Genomic DNA, 19,881 nt, shown 5'->3' with positions numbered 1-19,881 from the left:
TAGTATATTACTGTTGTTTATTAATAATCACGACACGGGGTTTAGATTTTATTAGCATAATAAGTGTCAATTCTGTTGACGAATTGCGCTAATTTAAACTCAATGATTCGAGAGTATAACTCGGAAAAAGAGATCGATAATTCTCGTAAAAAGGTAACGGATTACCTTTGTGTTCAAAACCATAAGGCGTGATCGCGTTGTCAGTATTTCCCGACTTTTTACCAACGTCATCGTACTTTTTAAAGAAAAATCGCGGGTTTTTTTGTTTCTTAATTGCTAATGGTAACGATTGCTATTTAACGCAATGTTGTCGTCGCACAGAAAAGATTCGTTTCTTCCCAAAAAAAATTTAATGGCGAACAGCTCGTATGTCAAGAGACTATAATGGCTGATTGTATTTGTTTATCGAAAACTTGTCGCATTTTATGAATTTATGAAACCAGCACTCGCAAATGATAATCACAGTGTTCATGCGAAAGTTTAAGGTGCTGTTGAGACCTTGATTATCAAGTCAATTTTTTACATCGTGTTCATATAATCACGTAGAGGATCGTTATAAAGTATACTTGCAGCATAGAACAGCATACAATTGCAGATAGCATAGAAAGTAATTGCCGTCCATGTAGGTTCCTTACTGCTATCAAAATTGTTACGCTCGATTGTATAGGCACAATTTACCGAGGACAATACGCAAACGGAAACTGCTGAAGAGTGATACTATCACTTAATTATTAATGTGACTTTTATGCCGTAATTTTATTCTATGCAATCTGTACATATGACATTAAACAGTGCGGCGGTAACATTGAAACTTTTTAATACCGAGGAGAAATTATTTTTAAAATCTTACAAGGCTCTCATCGTGAAGTATTTAAAATATCATTTTTTAAGAACTTTATACGTTCTGTATACGATATTTTTAGTGGAATACTTTTTGAGATGTCTAATCCTTATTTATATTTAAATTTCGGCATTTCTCGGGTTTATCTTTTCATTCGTGTCTTCGAACGCTTGGCGACACGTATGGCTTCGCGTCTGACATTGGATATTTTCGAGCTGAACACATCAATTGCATCGCGATAGAGAGGTGTGTTTTATAGCTGACTGATGTATGCATTTCGACATTAAAAAAAAAACAAAAGAACATAACAGTCGTGACGCACGAATATCTAAATACGATTCGTTCGACGCAAAGACCATACATGACGCTGAGTGTACTGCAGTGCACATCGGGCGAACTTTAAGGAAAAAGCGTTGAAACGAGGTTCGATCAATTAAAACGGCGAAACGATAAATAATTTCGCGGTAGTAATAATCCAGCCCCTATAAACCGATCGTTTTAAGCTTCCGACTCCGTTAACACGGCGCGATGCGAATTCGCTACGCGAATATCTCGTGTCTGGTCGTCCCAAACACGAAACACAAACACACGAACACACGCAGCAATAAATTTCCGATGGTCTCTCAGAAATTCAGTATATGATTTATTGTTGATCCCACTCTGCACGATGACACGAAACGACGGATCGCGTGCTAGGATCGTGTGTGTCACTCGACAGAGGAGAGTGTCGACTGTCGCGTTGAAGAGAATTTTGGCGGACATATACACCTAATTCCCGCGCGGGAATGGCACTTCGCGAATGTATAAGCAAGTACAAGTTTATTATACTGTGCCATTACGTATGCCAAATGTTCTCTAATTCTACCCTTAGCTTATCGCGTGAACAACAAGCGGGAAACGAACCGAGCCCACTCCTCCGCGAGCGGGATGAAGGGCGTGGGAGGAGGGGGGGGGAGGAAGAAGAGGGAGCTCGACGACGCGAGTAAGGGAGGGTGGGAAAAAAACGACGGGCAAGGAGTTTCAAACATTCGTAACGAAAGCTTTACAGACTTAAAGATACCTCAGGTTTATTTCATATAATTACGAACGTACAGCATACACACCTCGTCGTCCCGTACGAAGCGACCGACCGGTTCGAGATTACACGTTCTCTCTTTCCTTTGCACCAAAAACGGCGTACGATCCGGCGATCCCGCCGTCCATCCGTCGCTTCGGCCCGGACGACCGACTGACGAACACCGAACGTTACAAAGTATATAATTATGTATCTCTCTCTCTCTCTCTCTCGCGCGATGTTAAATGTCAATATATATTTACTTAGTCAAAGCTCCCGCCGCGACGGGGTCGTCGCGGCGCGGTACGGGACACCGTGTAATATACAGTAGGTAGTTAGTAACACCGCGGGGCTTAATCGGCGGCCTGAAGAGATTCTCTCTCGTGAGAGTCGCGAGAGTCGTCCGGCGGTCGCCGCGGCCGCCGCGCAGCCTAAAAACCAAGATAACTCCCCGCCGGTGACGAGCAACGCGCGAGCCCATCGCCCTCCGCGGCCGTTTGATCGTTGATCGCGCCGCTCGAGACGAGGATTATTTGTCGCCGATCGATCGACAAGCGGCCGGGGCACGTTCGCGTTTGCCGTCCGGGGAACAACCGAGCGCACACCGAGTTCGAGTTCAGGATAAAAAAAAAAACACGCGTCTCTATCTCTCTCAAAGCCAGCTGCTGCAATACGTTCGCGCTGTAATCGCAAATTTCCCCGATTCAATCAGATCAGGATCGGGGCTTTCGATCGATTCGACGGGCGGGCCAGTCGTTATGCGAGCGATCGTATGGTCCGGGAAAGAACGAAGAGGGTTGTCCCATTATTTGTTGGGAGAAGGGGTGGAGGAGCGGGAAGAGGAGGAAAAGTGATTCTGTGGGTACATGACGATCGCTTCGCACGGGGGGGGGGTAGAGAAAGGGGGTAAGGAGGGAGGGTTGATTTACCATTACGGAGCTCTGTCCAGCACGTTCGCCGAGATACCGAAAGAAAGAAATTGTGTTGCGGGTTAGAAAGCTAATGGCCGGGATTATCATACCAAAACGGATCTCATATCGATTTAATGAAGTGTAATTTTTTTTTTCACACGGTATGGTACGGCCGAGCCCCACTTGCCGAGCGGCAGCGTCGCCGTACTCCAGATTGTATCGTGAAGAAAATTGTTTAGTGACGCGAACGGTAGAATCTGCTGTACGCGACTCCGGAGGGGGGAGGGGTGGCGTTCACGAGGGAGAGGTGGCTTTTTTTTTTCAAGAGATCGTAGCTCAACGGGCTTAGACTATATGCGCTCGGCCGGCCGTACAGCGCGAAGACATTATTATATTAATATTATATTATATATTATATATTATATGATTATATATATATTATTATTATTATTAATTTTTATTAATTATAATTAATAATTATTATTGCATTCATCGTCGTCGTCATCTTCATCTTAACCCTTAACACAATGATTAGCGTCACTCACAAGTGCGTTAAGTAATTGTTAAAAGCGCGAAATCTTTATTAATATTACGTTAAGTGGACCGTTAATAATATCGCCCCGCGATTAAGAGGGTAATATTTCAGGACGGATCGCGCGTTCGGAGTGATCTATATAGAAACATCGAGCAGACCATGAGATCGGAACAATCTCGCAAGACGTGCAACCAGCGACTCTATCATTCTTATAATCCGTATAATCGCTGCAAAAGAAAGCTTCTATTTATCGATAATGCGTATAATTATAAACGCTGCGATTATGTCGCATTATTTGACACTCGATTATTCTAACGTATAATGACTGAGAAAATTACGATGCAACCACGTTAATTACGTTTGAGTGTATAAATTTTATCGTTAAGTCATCGTAATAAAGGTATCTAACAAAACCGTATTACATCAAGTTATTGTTTCATCTCATCCGTATGTATGCGTATCGTCTCTCTCTCTCTTTCTCTGTAGAACACGACATTCGTATGCACAGGTAAACAGCGTGAATCTCTCATCTGAAAAAATTGTGTTCGATACGCGCGCGATTTACACATGTGTGTCGTATGAACGATACCCATTTTATATATATATTTATTTACGCCCGTAAATATACGTTTACCGTCCCACGAGAATGTGACGATAAAAAAAATCGACGAGAGCTTGGATTTGAAAAAACAAGAAAAAAGACGGAAAAAAAAGAAGGAAAATTTGTAACGACGATTCTGAGCGACTGCTAATCGTATCTTCACGGAAAGAATATAGCTTTGCTGCAGTACATAAAAATTAGGCCGATACAGATTTGAAAATAATTCGGTTGGAACCATCAAAATAATTACGTAGGCCTCAAACTCATTGCCGGAATGTCAAAGTTTTTTGCAGCATAATTGTCATCATGCTTGAACGTTCTCTGCACAATTATTTTGACGATCCAAACTATAATTATTTTCAAATTGGTATCTGGTTTAATTTTTCGTATACTTCAGCAAAACCGCTCTTTTCGTGTTGACTTTTATCCTGACGGGACGTCATGAGAGATCCTGAAAAATTAAAGTCCCGGATCCGTCGAGTTTTCCGCTGCTCTGCAGGCAGACGACGGATCCCTGATAGCGCAAATGATCCAGATGATACATTGGCGCGTTTTTTGCGGTAACTTTCAGCGTTTCTGTCTTTCCCACCCCCCTCCCGGACATTCCGCGCTGCGGAGTCTCGCGGTAGTGCTCTCTTGCTCAATGCACACACCCACACGACGAATTTGCGTCCGTCCGTCCGGGCGCAGATATCACCAAAAGGTAGTTCACGTTCTCGTCGTCGCCGGTCGTCGGATATATATATCTCGGGTGCTCGCGCGATATATAATGGGACATAATCGCAGCTTCATTCTGTCGTCGCGTAAATCTTTACACTAGGTAACTGTACGTAGCGTATAGCCGACTCGAACACCCGTTTTACGCGAGAAAATATTTCAAACGCAACCGAACCGCGGTATAGCTTGATAATCCCAGGCGGAACCGCATATATAGGATTTTACGATTGGCCCGGAATTAGGTCATTTACTGCGGCTACCGAGTTTTCGATATCGGCCCCCAGCAGTCAGTGTCCCAACATTGAATGATAATTTAGACCCAAGAACAGCAAATAATAACGGTGACAAAAATGACAAACGAATATAGAAGTCTGTGTCATGAAATTTCTGTGAAATTAAAAATAATAGGTGACACACAGATTATTTTTGCATATGAAAAAAACTAGATATAAATTTAAAAAAATATTTACTGTTTATACTTTTAATACCTTTACTGCAATTATCGGTATAAAATTGTATATTTGCTAATAGACATATGGCCCACTATAATATTACATTGGCTATAACACTGATCCATTATCGTACGCCGTGTTATCACGAAAGTAAATATAGACATTCGATTATTCGCCCGGTAATAGCCCAGTATTGTATGACAGATTCCTGGCCAATATGATTAACCGCCGTAGATCGGCCAAGCGTTAGCTCTATTGTAATGTCCGATCATCCTATATATATGGGGCGTCTGCCCGGGATCTATATCCCTGTGCGCGTAGTCTAAACGGCGAAATTCGCCGTGCGAATCGCGGTTCGCAGATTGCAAAATCTTTCGTAGACGATTTCTATATGCAATTTACAAGAGGAGGCGCGCAACCACACAAAAGGCACGCGGGCGCAGCCGAGATCGTTCGCCACTCGTCAAATGCATATCTTGCAGATGTTGGGTCTCGCTATACTGAAATCAAACGCGTCCCGAGGCGCGCCGCTCCTCGGGGGCGTGAACCGCGGCATCGCGACCGTGCTTTTACAACGGCGATGCCCGTTCACGGGAGATCACTGTACTGCCGAAATCTTTGTATTTTATCCGTTCGTTCGAAATTTTCCTGTCCCTGTTGAGCGTCGTCTGTTTTGCGAGTCGTGCGCGCACGGTAATCGACGCGCGCGCGGGGCGCGTCAACGAAGCGCAACCCGGACGCCGCGTTATTATACGACGAGCGATAACTCTCGTGCATTCGCATTGCGTGCGAATTGCGTGCGCGCGCTGACTCGACTACGGAAGGATAGAATCGTGTTTGTCGTGTAGCGTCGAGAAAGACGGACTCCGACGTCGAGCGGAGTCCTAATTTAGGAGGAGTCGTTCCAAAATGCCTGTCCCTTGCAAGCTAGCGTCTGTCTCGCGACGGACTTAAATGCCGTCGTTTCGTTTAAGAACCTAAGTAGCGTCTCTCAGCATGTTAACCGAAATACCGTGTAGGGAAAAATAAAAGTAGAAAAAAAAAGGAAGAAGATTGTAAAACGCTGTAAATTGCCTTCTGCGGAAAATAAAACTGGCATTCTCCGGCGCGTTTAAGATTTAAGCCGGTATAGCGTAGGTTATCACCGTAGCCGGCCGTAGGGCCGGGGAACCGCATAATCGCACCGCCGTTTACTGAAAAATAGAGAAAACGTATGTACACACAGCTAAAGGCGTGAAATCCGTGTATATAAACGCAAAGTAGTGTATTGCGGTGTAAAGTGATCGCGCAACCTTAGAGAAACCCCAGATTTGATATTTTTTTCGCCGTACACATGCATATATATATATATAAAATATATTATATATATATATATATATATATATATATATTTGAGTGCGTATATGTACGCCTCGCCGCAATACGCGCAGCACACGCGCGGATTAATGGTTATTAATTAATTAATTAATAACTATTAATTTTTAGGATCATGACACGGAAAATTTGCAGAGATTCGTGTCGCGCAAACGAACTTCCGATCTTTCCTTTATAGCAAATTTACAACATCGATTTCGAAATGATTTCGAAAGGGGAGATCGATATAATCTTCCAAAATTCTAAAAAGAATCTGATTTGGAGCGAAGGATACAAAGCAGCGCATTTACATGTTCAAAGCGATAAAAGAACAGATAAAAAGACTTGAAAAAAAAATTTCTTTAGACTTTAGAGTACAACACTGGAATTTCGCGAATCGGGAGTCTTATATCTTGCGGTACGAATCTCGCGTCCAATTTTCCTCAGCGCAATTGTTATATCTTTTGCGAAAATTACAAGTTACGTCGCTGGTAGCACTTTATGCCTCCACTACGCATACTCGTATCGTGACAATAGAATATTTGCCGCCGATGAAACGTTAAATTTGCTCACACTCTTTATTTGCCGACGATCAGTTTGCTGAGTCTTGTGGTCCAACTTTCGGCGACGAGCGTCTAAGATTTCCAATGAGCACATATACACAAAAAAAGGACGGCTTTCTCGTCCGCTCGTCTCGGAGGCGGGCGAATATTCTGGACTTATAGATGACGATTATAGTTTCGTTCGAAACTCGAGCAAAAGAAAGAAAAGAAGATATATACTTTGTATTTTTCCGGAGAAATTGTCCCTTTGTCTATATGCTATAAGAATCATTATCGCAAAAAAAACTTTTTCGTAATAAAATCTATGCGAAGGTCAGCACGAGTATTTGAATCCGACCGTCTCCTGGCCACCGCCGTCAGCGGCGAGATTTGCCGCTACGGTGGAAGCGAAATCGACGCGAAAAAACCGAATTCTCTTGCGACTCTTGCAACCGACATTCCCGCTCCCGTACATCCCGTGTCACACACTTTTTGCGTAGAATATGTAGAATTATCATGATTTCCATGCAAAATTCACGCAGGATGAAACGCCAAGATCACACGTCGGGACACAAAGTCCTTAAACATATCGCGAATCGTCGAATCTCGTTGAACTTTCTCATGCACCGATCATTCTCTTTCGCGAAAAAGGAAGAATTTATAATAGATATTCGCGACTTATTACTCGCGATATCTTAAGTGTATCTTTAAATATCCACTTTTCATTTAAATTTCAGACATTACTGCGCTTGTGAAAATATAAGATAATCTCCCTATTTGAGGTCAATATACATATAACGATAATTCAAGGATCTTTTTTAAAACACAAAACACGATCAAATTTTCTACTCGTACATGCCAAATGTTCTATATTTGTACAAAATAGAGACGCTTACTTTTTGTAGACTAGCGCGTGAATAATTGAAGAAGCGTGCTGCAGAATATTTCATAGCTGTATAGTTCGAAATTTTGTAGGAATGAACAAAGCAATAGACTCTATACTACCGATTTTGCGATTCCCGGTATTTCGAGGATATAATTCAGAGATCTCAAATGAGGATACACGCTATTCAAAAGAGCAATATATATAACTGTCGTTTTTAATTGTCACGTGAAGTGGATTTGTCCGTTTATGCTAGGACCAAATGCATGAGAGGGTTAACGACGCGTGTAATAAAGCTTAATGTGCATTGAAAATTTATTTTTTTTTTCGTGTCGTTGGCCGACGCAAACATTGCCGTCATTCTGAGTAAAAATATTATTTTACTTAATATATGTACGTCATATTCTTCATTAAAGAAGGAAACTCATATTTGTCATGTACGTTATTTTTTAAATGTATATCATAAGTACAATATTTTTAGTTTTTCACACATACACACATACACACACACACACACACACCGAGCGTTTTCCTTAAGTTTCTGTTGATATCCGATGTGTAACATCAGCGCATGTGATTCACGCAAAAGCTTATTCTTTATGCAAATATGTACTGCCTTACACATGCATCTATATGTCAATCGAAACAATACAAAAGTTTACACGGTAAAAATGTCAATAGCTTTTTAGGCGTCTTTACGACACCTTTTAAACTTTTGTGTTGTTTGTAAAGAGAGATTTAGAAAAAAAAAAAAACAGTCAGTCACATTAAAAATTAAAAGAACATGTAATATACATCTATAGATTGAAAAGTTATACAAGATGTAATGTCATCACACATATATCTTGCTTCTGCGATTCTCTGTAAACTGCATAATGACGCCCATTCCTAATCGCTTTAAGAAATAATTATTGGACGGATTAACAGCAGCTTTGACGTCTCGCTTAGCGCAAGAAAAATGTCGCGATGAATTAATATAAAGTGAAAAGAAAGGAAAGATTTTAACGAGAAAGGATTAAGACGGGATGAATTGAATGTCCAAGAGTGTCGTGCGTTTAAGGAAATATGCGTTTAGAAAGTTAACATAGTTATACGACTCAGAAATAAAGGAGAATATATTATATTATAAAAATATTTAAAATTATGAATTTTCTTTCTGAGATTGATTTTTGTTTTGAGATTTGTTGACGGTTGATATTATATTAGGTACTTGAAAAAATTAACTCGATATTATGCTTTTATTCTCATTAATTTAATTCACGATTAACGAGAATCTTGACTCGAGCATTAATTCTATCTCTTTGAAACGCAAAGGCGAGTAATCGGCTGTAAAAAAACTCTCGTTTTTCTGTAAACAAATAGATATCGATATTTAATGACAAATAAGAAATTGCAAACTATCAGAGCGCTAATCGAATTACTGTATAAGCCTGAAATCATTATTGCTACAAATATGCATATTAAAAGTATAAATATATCAACCTAGGGCGTAGTGGACAGTAAAGTAGTTAAATATATATTGTTGACGACGACGATGACGACAACGACGATGACGCGATGACGATGATGAAGAGAGATAATAATAACAGACATATAATTAATATTTTATTGAACCTTATATTTTACTAATTATTATATATATTATACACACACACATAAAACTATATCGATACGATTATGTATAAATGCTACATACGTATAGAATATATGTTATTACAAATTCTTCTGTACATTCACTTGTTATTTTTATTTTCCTATATTTGAAACAATTTTGAATATTTTTCAATCCTATTAATTAAATTACTTGACACTGCATATTATTTTAGATCCTTTTAAGCAGATTTTTTATAAACAGATTATTGATTCATGAATCACTATTGTGAGAAATGAGAATTTAAATTATTTTATCACAGGCAATTATCAAACTATTTTAGTGCTTATAAATAATTTTGACAATGATTAATTAATTATAATATTTATAATAAAACAATTATAATTATATTAATATTTTATAATTAATTTTTCTAATATGTCTCAGAAATAGTTTAACATACATTTAATATTATATATTAAAGATATATAAATAATACAAATATGTAATAGATAACATATAAGACAATATAATAAATATATAATAAGAAAATATTTTTAAATTTTATACGTTTAGGGATTTTTATATTTTTTTTTTAGATTGCCAACATTGGATTAAAATGGTCTCTTTGAATTGGCTCCAAAATGGCGGCACCAATCAGAAAACGAGCATGGATTTCTCCCTCCTGGAGGACGGGATGACGCATACGCAAGACAGGCAGTTTCCCCACTGTCGCGTTGCGTATACTCGATGGTACTTCTTTCGTCTGATGTCATGTATCGCGCTGTCAAAATTTCGTGTCGTGCGTTCGACTCGTGGTACTCGTTACGATAAACGTGTTATATGTTAACGTCAATCAGACCCGGTAGAGATGGTGAATGTAGATACTATACGAAAGAATTATCCACTGCACTGGCTTGTCTGGCATAACAGCCATGTAGAACTCGACAAGGAACTGTCCACAAATCAGGTTTGCGCAGACCTGCTGTTTAACAGGCTCATCTCATTTGATATTAATTAACTTCCGCCGTTTACGCCGCACACGGGACACGTACACGTGATTACACGCCAATTGTGCGTTTTATTTGCCGTTTTTTCGCTCCGCGAATTTCGTCCTCCAGGTATTACGTGTTAACAACTTTTTTGCTATCAGCAGCGATAACGAGTCTTCTCCACGTAATTGATATAATATTGAACGATAATTGCGTAATTATTCGATGTAGACAATTAACGCGGTATTGTATATACGTGCATTCGTTCTGCGGCAGTGACGCGTTTGTCATTTCAAAGTATTTTCAGTGCATCCTTTTTTTTGTACTGATTTTTTTTGTTATAATTATTATGATTCAGCATTTTTATCAGATGCCCCACTCACACACAAAAGCCTCTCAAGTCAGCCAGTAGCATACATTTAATGATAAATATGTATAGAGCTGATAAATTATATAACAAAAGTAACATTCACCAACAGACATGAAAGTGCTTGAAACAAAAAGGTTAAAAGTGATTTTATATTGCAGCATCTATATTTATAAATGAGAGACAGATAGTATTTATATAAAAAAATCTATAGATATGCATGTTGGAAAGAGAAAGAAAAATGTGAGATCAAATATTATTATGACAGAATTAATGTTCTCCTTTTGTTAATAACAGTAGTCTTGTTTATGAAATAGAAAAAACAAGTAAAAGGATATAATAAAAATATGTTGTCAGTTTTGTGTCATCAAAACAAGAATCTCTTCTATTAACTAATTATTTCTTGATGTGAATTTATAAATTAATTCTAAAAAATATGTTAAAACTTTACATTTATAATACGCAGTGTACAGATGACATTATTAAGTATAATTTGGAAAGCAATTTATGTGATTTAATCTTTGCATGCTATATTATCCATGAAATTATATCTTAATTATATAGACCTTTAAATTTATGCTTGCACAGTTGACTCGGGCTTATAGTAGTAATGCGGGTTAAAAACGTCTGAAGCCTTTCATAAAAAAAGAGAGAAACCTTATACATGTGTGTATCTTAGATATGTGGATTTGCGGCTCCTGATATACTGCTGAAGCAGAGTCCAATCTACATACTTCATAATACATATAAGGGATACACTTAAAATCCTATTTTAATTATATAACAAATGCAAAGTAAATATATGCTGAGAGGAGAAACTAGATGCAATATTGCCACAACAATTGTCTTACAATTAGCTAATATAAATTGTAATATTTAAATATTTTCTAGCATGACCTAGAAAAGCATGACAATCGAGGAAGGACACCATTGATGTTAGCGGTAACCTTGGGCCATATAGATTCCGCTGTAGTGCTGTTACAACATGAGGCCAATGTTAATACAGAGAACACTCAAGGATGGACTGGTAATTTCTCTTTGTACTTTGTTCGCCTGTGATCTGTCTGGACTGTTTATCTTTTCGATAGTTTCATTTGTTTCATTATAAATTAAACAATCAGTTTAATTTATTTCGATGTAGTGGTTCAAGAAGCAGTTGGTACAGGAAATCCTGAATTACTGCAATTGGTACTTGCTAGGAGAGATTACCAGAGGTATTGCAATCGGGTGGCCGGTATACCAGAACTACTTCATAAACTCAAACAGGTCAGTTTTATGTAATAACTAATAATATATCATTAATTCAGTACATTCATAGTTCTCACATATGCAGTCTCTTCTATTGAATATGAAATTCTTTCCTGCAAGTTCTATGAACTAATATTAACCCGTGTGTTTCTCTTGTGTGGAATATTACGCTAATGATATAGACTTTTTCATACTCTTCATTATTAATCCGAGTCCTAGTAATAGAAATCCTTTTCAGGCGCCTGATTTTTATGTAGAAATGAAATGGGAGTTTACAAGTTGGGGTAAGAAACAGAGGATTCAATGACATCTGCTTTTATTTATAATCTTCAAGATCTTCAAGTTTAATTTATATAATTTGGATCTAACTGCAATTTATACACTTATCTAATTTATTTGAATAAAACATGTGGTTAACTGTTATTATTTCTGTTGACCAGTTCCTCTTGTATCTCGGATGTGCCCAAGCGATACATATAAGGTTTATAAACAAGGTAGTAATGTGAGGATTGATACTACATTATTAGGCTTTGATCATGCAAATTGGCAACGTGGTAATCGAAGCTATGTCTTCAAAGGACAAAGTAAGTAGATATCTTTAATAAATATTAATCCTGTTAATGTCCGTGCATGAGTATCGTATAACTTAACATTTTTTTAAAAATTGTAATTGATCATTATGTTTTGGGAATGTCAATTATTTGTTTATTACTAAATTTCATATGTTAATGCAAGCTGCATCAAAACCACCTATGGCAATTAGATGTGTTCAGTTTGGATGGTCATCACACAGATGATACAATCCCAACATTTAATGTCATGCATTGCATTGTCAAAAATTTAATGAAAAACATTTTCATATGCATAAGCACAAAAGAATTTTCTTAACACTAATACTACATACTTTTTATTATATTCTGATTTCTCATAGTTTTCTCTTTTTCATTATTTGTTCCCGTTAATTTATATAAAACTGAATAAATTGACAACTAAACAATATGAGACAAGATATTATTTTTATATTATACACAAATATGTATAATAAATGTATATATAATAGTTATCTAATGTACATATAATATGATATAATATCAGCTTTTTATTGAAATAATTCAGTATAATAAACAGTTTATAAACTTTGACATTTTTGTAGATGATGGGGCAACGATGATGGAAGTGGATCATGAAACGAGAAAAGTTTATGTTGAACATATGAAACTTATAGAAAATGATAATATACAACTATTAGAACCATCTGAAGAAGGTGTGATAGCCCGACTTACTAATCCTATAGTTACAACATATATAGATACAGATAAAATTAGTTTTGAACGGTAACTATTTGTCACTGTAATATTTACAATAATGACATATTTATATGTATACTTTGTATTTATTTCAACAATATTGTTTATGTTGAATTAGGAATAAAGCAGGTCTATGGGGATGGCGTTCTGATAAAAGCGAAGTAATAAATGGTCATGAGTGCAAGGTGTTTAGCGCAAGCAATGTAGAATTAATAACTAAAACCCGATTAGAGCACTTATCTGAAGCAGATAAAGCAAGGGCTCGAGCACCAAGAACACCTCTACAGTCATTTCTTGGCATTGCAGAACAGCAGCAGGAGAGTTGCAGCACTGTCGCTGCTAGTGTAATTTTCCTTTTTATAATTAATCGATAATGCATGTAAAATATAATTCTAATCAAGCTGTGTATATATTTTAGGAAGAATTTAATAGTGTAGGCAATTCTTCTAACATAACTGCTGAGGAATACTTTGACCCAGCTGTAGATTTAAATGGAAGAGATATAGGTAGACCAAAAGAAGTGAATACAAAAATACAAAAATTTAAGGTATTATATATATTTTTTTGCTTGAAAATTGTGCATTATATATTATATTGTATACTAATTATGGCAATTTCTTCACATTCAGGCAACTTTATGGTTAAGTGAGGATTATCCATTAAGTCTTCAAGAACAAATCATGCCAATTGTAGATTTGATGGCTATATCTAGTTCACATTTCGCAAAATTAAAAGATTTTATTCAAATGCAACTTCCAGCTGGTTTTCCTGTTAAAATTGGTAAGATGTTAATTTCAATATAATATGTTTCGATCTGAAATGTCTATACATATTGCATACAAAACATGCTAAAATAATCGATTCTTTCGTAGAAATCCCATTGTTCCACATTCTTAATGCGAGAATAACATTTGGAAATATATTTGGCTTAGATCAAGAGGTACCGCATGTAGATCATTTACAAGAAACTAATCGTGTAACTTGCTTAGTGGACGATATTTGTTTCGAAACACCTAGTGGATATACCAAATTAGGTAAACTTTTTGTCCTATATACACGCATATATGTATATTCTACAACGAATATATACAATTTGTTTAATCCACGTTGGTTGAATGTAGGTGCGGAAGTTAGGACACAATTCAGTATTGAAGAAGAGGACGATTTACTGCAGTTTGCTATCCAGCAAAGTCTCTTAGAAGCTGGTAGTGAACGAGATGAGGTATTGCCTTTTTTCTTTATATTTTGTTTTTATCGAAATATCATATATTACATGTATAGTGTATATTCCCCTTTGTTTTACATGAAAAATGTTTTACACAGGTTGATATATGGGAAGCACTAAGAGCGCAAAAACCATCTAGGCCAACTACACCTAATATGACCACCGAAGAAGAAAGGCAGCTTCAGAGGTATGTGATAAACATTAAAGAGAATGTTATCGATGTTCTGTTTTCAGTTAATTTTATCATTGATAAAATTTTATTATTAATTTTGCATGTATTTTTGTGCTACACACAATTTATGTTCAGACAGGTGGGTAATTCTAATGCAAATATCAATTTCGGGTTAATTATTCACACAGTAGAAATTACTTAATTTAAATTAATATAAACATTCAATGTTTACATTATAAAGTATGATAAAAAGCGTATTTAAAATGCTTTAGAAAGTGTTGTCGAGATAAATGTGTGTTGTTAATATAAATTAAATTTGTCAATATATTTGTCATATCGCTCAAATAATTTTTCTTTTTCAACGTAGGGCGATTCAGGCTAGTTTAGTGCTATATCAAGAGACAGCTGGATCGATGGAAGGCACTGCGAATTCAACGGGTATAAATGAAAACGAAGATAGCGATTCTCTCGAAGACACTGCAGAACAATTGAGACTAGCGTTGAAGCTTTCCGAGCAGCAACAAATAGAAGAGGAGCAACAACGGTTGTTGGAAGAAGAAACGTTTCGTCACGTGCTGGAACTATCTTTGACGGACAAGTAAACTTCCAAAGTGTAATAGTGATAAAAAAAAAAAAACAAATTTACTACACAGTATACTTCCAGAAAAGTGAAAACTTTCGCAGTCTCGTCAAGAAACGAGACCGTACGAAAAATCATTTCCTACATTTCATAGATTGCAAAGTGCATTACGGAGTAATAATGTTGCTTAAGATGAACAGTTGTTATTGAAGTATGTAGTTAACGCAAGTCAAAAGATGGAAATAGTATAGTAGTAGTTAAGCAAATGAATAATTTAAATTACGTTATTTATTTCTTAGCTACATTTTATATGAGACGAAATTCTTCAATACTATAGAAATATCAGCAAGCATGTAACGAAGTCTTGAAAATTACAGCTCTTTAAAAAAAGATGCAGTCACAATCGACAAACAATCAAATAGTGTTTGTGTAAATCCTATTAATTGAAAGTAAATAATGTAAGTTACGACTGTTGATATCTAGAATAAATGGCATGTAATTCTCAAGCCTTCAAAAATTATTCGTCTGGTCCTTTCTCCTTGGTCTCTACTTCTATAAATTTATAAGTGCATATTAACGATTGCAATTAGGATGAAACAGAAAGATAACCAGAACCTTTAATCAAATCAAACATTTTTACAAAAAAAAAAAAAAGATCTCTTCATATCTACAATAACATAATTCTATATAGTATTTTAATGCAATGGCATGTAATGAACTATTAGGAATATATAAGAAGCATTTATAAATATTCAGCCCTCCTTCCAAAATTTTTCATAAAAAATAAAATGATGTAAAATTAGTGCAAAGATTAACAGTATATTATTTATTATTTTAGATAAGTAAAGTTTATTTTTGTATGTTATTTTGTTGATATTTTAATAGAGAATCAGATATATTTATATATATTTAATATATATATAGAATTTGATATAAAATATTATTTATGCACTTAAAAGAAGAAATTAATTATGTTCCATTATTTTTATTGAAAGAAAAATAATTACAATTTTCTTTTGTATTACATTAGATAATTTATTATCAGAATATTGTTAAAACATGATTTCCCCTCTCTGGGCATTATCAATAAAAAAAATGCATTCATATAAGACATGTATAATCACTTCTGCATATACGCATTCACTCACCAATGTGAAGATGTAGAAAAAAAAATAGCAAATAAGAAGTTATTCCCTGATGAGATAATAAAAATTACCAGAATTATTGGCGACGGAAGAACCGGCAGTCATTAGACTGCCACATTTCTGCTATTCAAACTCCGATTGTGCCCTGAAATACAATTAAAAAAATCGTAAGCATTATAATTTATCGAAGAAAAATCTATATCAACATCTTTCACACAAACTTTGTAAAAATGGTGCCAAGTATACTAGCACTCTGTGAATAACGTTGCTCGTTTTTATGCGCTTGCTGATGCCATTTTTTGCGTATAGCATTCCATCGTTCAGAATGCTCCTTCATTAATTGCTCTCGCGTTTTGAGAATTTGTCCCTCCTGTAATTACGTTACATACAATTTGTATCTGTTACAATAACAGTTAACACAAAAATTGTGTACAGTATACATCTTTCTTATTTGTAAAACTTCAATAACAGTAGCAACGAATTGTTTTAACAAGTCTTTAATGAGCTTCTTATATAAACCGTGGTATACATGTAGGATGAAAGTTGGGATTAAACTTAAGACCTGCCGACTATAAATCAATTGCTTCTACATGGAGTCACGAATCACGAATTGTTTCAACATAAAATTAAATGTCACATCTGTCGAAATTATTGATTACTCACGTAATCTAAGTTCAAATCATCTTTCTCTCCAAGTATAGGGGATGGAATGCGATTCCTTGGTATGGCTTCTACACGAGGCAAAGGAGGTGGCAAGTAATGGACATCATTTATTTCACCATCAGCACCAATTAAATTTTCTGCCATGCTAACCTCGTTAATTATTTCTGGACTTGGACTACGTACTCTATTCACAAATTAATGTATTTATTTTAGTTTTGCATAGATATATAAAATTGTGTGCAACAGGAAAAGAAATTAAAAGCACTTCTACAATGATTTAATTCAATCACGATTAATCACTATAAGCATATCTTTTTTTATTACAGGTTTTTTTAATTTAAAAGAAGAAACGCAAAAAGTATATTGCAGTATAATTAGGAAATATAATAATACTATAACTGCCGTAACACAAAAAATTCTACAGTATAATAAAATATTCTAAAATAAAACAATCACCTTAAACTTTAATATAATAAGCAAATATGAATATATCAATAAAATAAACAATATCGTCACAATTTTACTCACTTAGGGACCAAATGAGGATTCCTTGGTTGATTGGCCATCCAGGCACGACATATCGGATACAATGGTGTGTCTTCTTGAAATTGGGCTAAATCAACACTGCGATCGAACAATTTCATCACATATGTATGATGAAACGCTGTGTCAGGTTGCAAGGGCCGGCGACGTCTGACTTTCCGTGGCTGAGAGAGATTCATAGATTTCGTCCTAAATGTCATAATTATTGAAAAATTAGTTCGTCTCAAATAGGCAATGCCATATAATTATGAAAGTTGAAATTTACATTTTTTTCATGGGATGTTTGTAATCCGAAATGGGACTGTCGTCTGATTCCGCCGATGAGCCGGTGTCGCTATGCTGTAACAATTCTCGAAGAGCACCCTTCAAACGATCTCTCGCTACGAGAACATCATTGTCTCCTGTATAAACAAAATAATATTTAATATATTAACATAACTTGCAATAACTTGCTTCTTTGCATCTTTTGTTACCTATTTCGTCTTTTATCTCTACTTTTATCCGTCCGGGTACTATTGGTGGCGGTTGAATATTTCTTTTCTTTCCCATCTAATCACCAAAGTTGTAAATTAATCTATTCTAATGTCAATATATGTTTATTTAAGTATCGAGCTACGTACAAACTACTAATAAATTTGCTAACGTAACAATGATTTATTAATTTGCTAATGATTAATTTATCAATAACAAATTTATATAGAAAATTTAGAAAAAAAATTACCTTTAACGACACTTGAGCTACATAGAAGAATTATTGAACAGTTGACGTATTAAATTTAAATTCATCAGTACTTCGGTTCAGGCTCGTTCAGCACGGGAAACGTATTTTTTTTTAAATATCTGTAACGAATTGTTAAATATTAGTAATAGCTTGTATTGTAAAAAAATGTTATTAAGATATTAGAACGCAAACCTCAATTCTTACTTTTTCCTACAATTACATTTGGGAAATGACACAACCGTTTGCACAACCGTTCAATCGCATATCACTTCCATATATTTGTAGCACTAAATTTAGCTCTGTTAAAACGGTTTTTCGAAGTAAACCATGATAGCCTCACTCTCGAATGTATTCTGTAATCCTAACCTGCACGAATGTCGCTATCGCTGTTCACATCTGCGCATTGGCGGTTGCGACGTATGATCAGACATTGGGTAGAAAAAAGATGAACGATACGAAAAGTTCAGCTACATTGTACTTTCTGTACTTCGAGTGAAATATACGTGCGATGTGTGTACTGCATCAGCTGCATGGTGTATACAGCACTGTCATGACGAAGTTATCACTTACAAGATGCTTTTGCCGCAGAGACAGAAAGAAATGATCATTACACTAGAATGTATTGTGTCAAATAATTGAGCCAAACGAGTAATATACACGTTGAACGTATTTGTGGACTGTGACATGGTTGTGACACTGTAGGACTCTTGACAGAATGCTCTGGAAACTATCTGCTGAGATTTTTATATTTTGCATCGTAGCAGATATTTCTCTTGCTTCTGTTCATTCCAAGCGTAATGACAGCTACGAATGTAGACTGGGATCGAACACTCCTTACAGATGCGTAGCTAATTACGATGAATCGCCGTTGGAGTATCCAGGTATACACATACCGCGTTACCATGCATTAATCACCTTCCATGCGAGCATACATGGAGCTGCTAATAACGTGCGCTTATATCACTGCTTGATTTACAGATTGTGTGGAGAAAAAGATTTGGTTGATCTTTCGCCATGGAACTCGATATCCAGGCAAGAAGTACATACCTCGTATGATAGACGACTTGCCCGAGTTGCAGCACGTGATACTAAGAAATTATGAGAACGGAGCGACAAGTCTGTCGGCCGACGACGCGGCTCTGCTTAAGAAATGGAAACTGTCGTTCGTCCAGGGGAACATGATGAAATTGGCATTGGAAGGGGAGAACGAAATGATCGATCTCGGAGAGAGGTACCAGGCGAGATTTCCATCCTTGATGCCAGAGGCTTTCGACAATCAGACATACAAAGTATGTACGGCAAAATATCCGAATGCATTACCCAGATAGCACACGGAGTCCAAAACAATTCATTCGTCTATTCATCACTTTATGTCATCAATTCTGAATTTATTTTTAGGTGCAAAAAGAATCCTTTTTCAGAATTTTTAGAAAAAGAA

At 36.1% G+C, this 19,881-nt stretch overlaps 3 protein-coding genes across 6 annotated transcripts in view; 2 read left to right on the top strand and 1 right to left on the bottom strand.

Moving 5' to 3' along the window:
- The first annotated feature begins 10,193 nt into the window (after positions 1 to 10,193).
- On the top strand, positions 10,194 to 15,889 carry LOC105458344 (ankyrin repeat domain-containing protein 13D). The gene is made up of 13 exons (XM_011703584.1): positions 10,194 to 10,450; positions 11,731 to 11,866; positions 11,981 to 12,105; positions 12,326 to 12,371; positions 12,528 to 12,671; positions 13,241 to 13,421; positions 13,513 to 13,738; positions 13,813 to 13,941; positions 14,024 to 14,174; positions 14,267 to 14,428; positions 14,516 to 14,616; positions 14,718 to 14,806; positions 15,159 to 15,889. Exons 1-13 carry the CDS (start codon positions 10,352 to 10,354, stop codon positions 15,391 to 15,393), a joined length of 1,824 nt encoding a protein of 607 aa, XP_011701886.1. The 5' UTR covers positions 10,194 to 10,351; the 3' UTR covers positions 15,394 to 15,889.
- A 451-nt stretch (positions 15,890 to 16,340) lies between these two features.
- Positions 16,341 to 18,814, bottom strand: LOC105458299 (protein lin-37 homolog). 4 transcript variants are annotated; one of them, XM_011703511.1, is made up of 8 exons: positions 18,648 to 18,814; positions 18,444 to 18,562; positions 18,196 to 18,301; positions 17,988 to 18,123; positions 17,708 to 17,911; positions 17,180 to 17,363; positions 16,738 to 16,886; positions 16,341 to 16,661 (listed from the first exon to the last, which is right to left on the bottom strand). In XM_011703511.1, the coding sequence occupies exons 3-8, from the start codon at positions 18,269 to 18,271 to the stop codon at positions 16,640 to 16,642; spliced, it is 771 nt and encodes a 256-aa protein (XP_011701813.1). In that variant the 5' UTR covers positions 18,272 to 18,301; positions 18,444 to 18,562; positions 18,648 to 18,814; the 3' UTR covers positions 16,341 to 16,639. The 4 variants fall into 4 exon arrangements, with proteins under 4 accessions (XP_011701813.1, XP_011701824.1, XP_011701804.1 ...); XM_011703522.1 differs by having other exon boundaries at positions 18,196 to 18,271; positions 18,636 to 18,813; XM_011703502.1 differs by having other exon boundaries at positions 18,196 to 18,271; positions 18,648 to 18,813.
- Positions 18,815 to 18,958: 144 nt separating this feature from the next.
- LOC105461230 (multiple inositol polyphosphate phosphatase 1-like) overlaps positions 18,959 to 19,881 on the top strand; it is a 2,163-nt gene continuing 1,240 nt past the window's right edge. The window contains exons 1-2 of the mRNA XM_011707735.1: positions 18,959 to 19,324; positions 19,422 to 19,732. Of these exons, the coding sequence (XP_011706037.1) occupies positions 19,159 to 19,324; positions 19,422 to 19,732 (477 nt within the window). The 5' untranslated portion in view covers positions 18,959 to 19,158. The remainder of the gene's footprint in view (positions 19,325 to 19,421; positions 19,733 to 19,881) is intronic.

This window comes from Wasmannia auropunctata, unplaced genomic scaffold, assembly GCF_000956235.1.
Source record: "Wasmannia auropunctata unplaced genomic scaffold, wasmannia.A_1.0 LD336101.1, whole genome shotgun sequence".
NCBI classification, from domain to species: domain Eukaryota; kingdom Metazoa; phylum Arthropoda; class Insecta; order Hymenoptera; family Formicidae; genus Wasmannia; species Wasmannia auropunctata.
The sequence above is the reverse complement of the archived record's forward strand: the minus strand, read 5'-3'. Positions and strand labels throughout refer to the sequence as shown.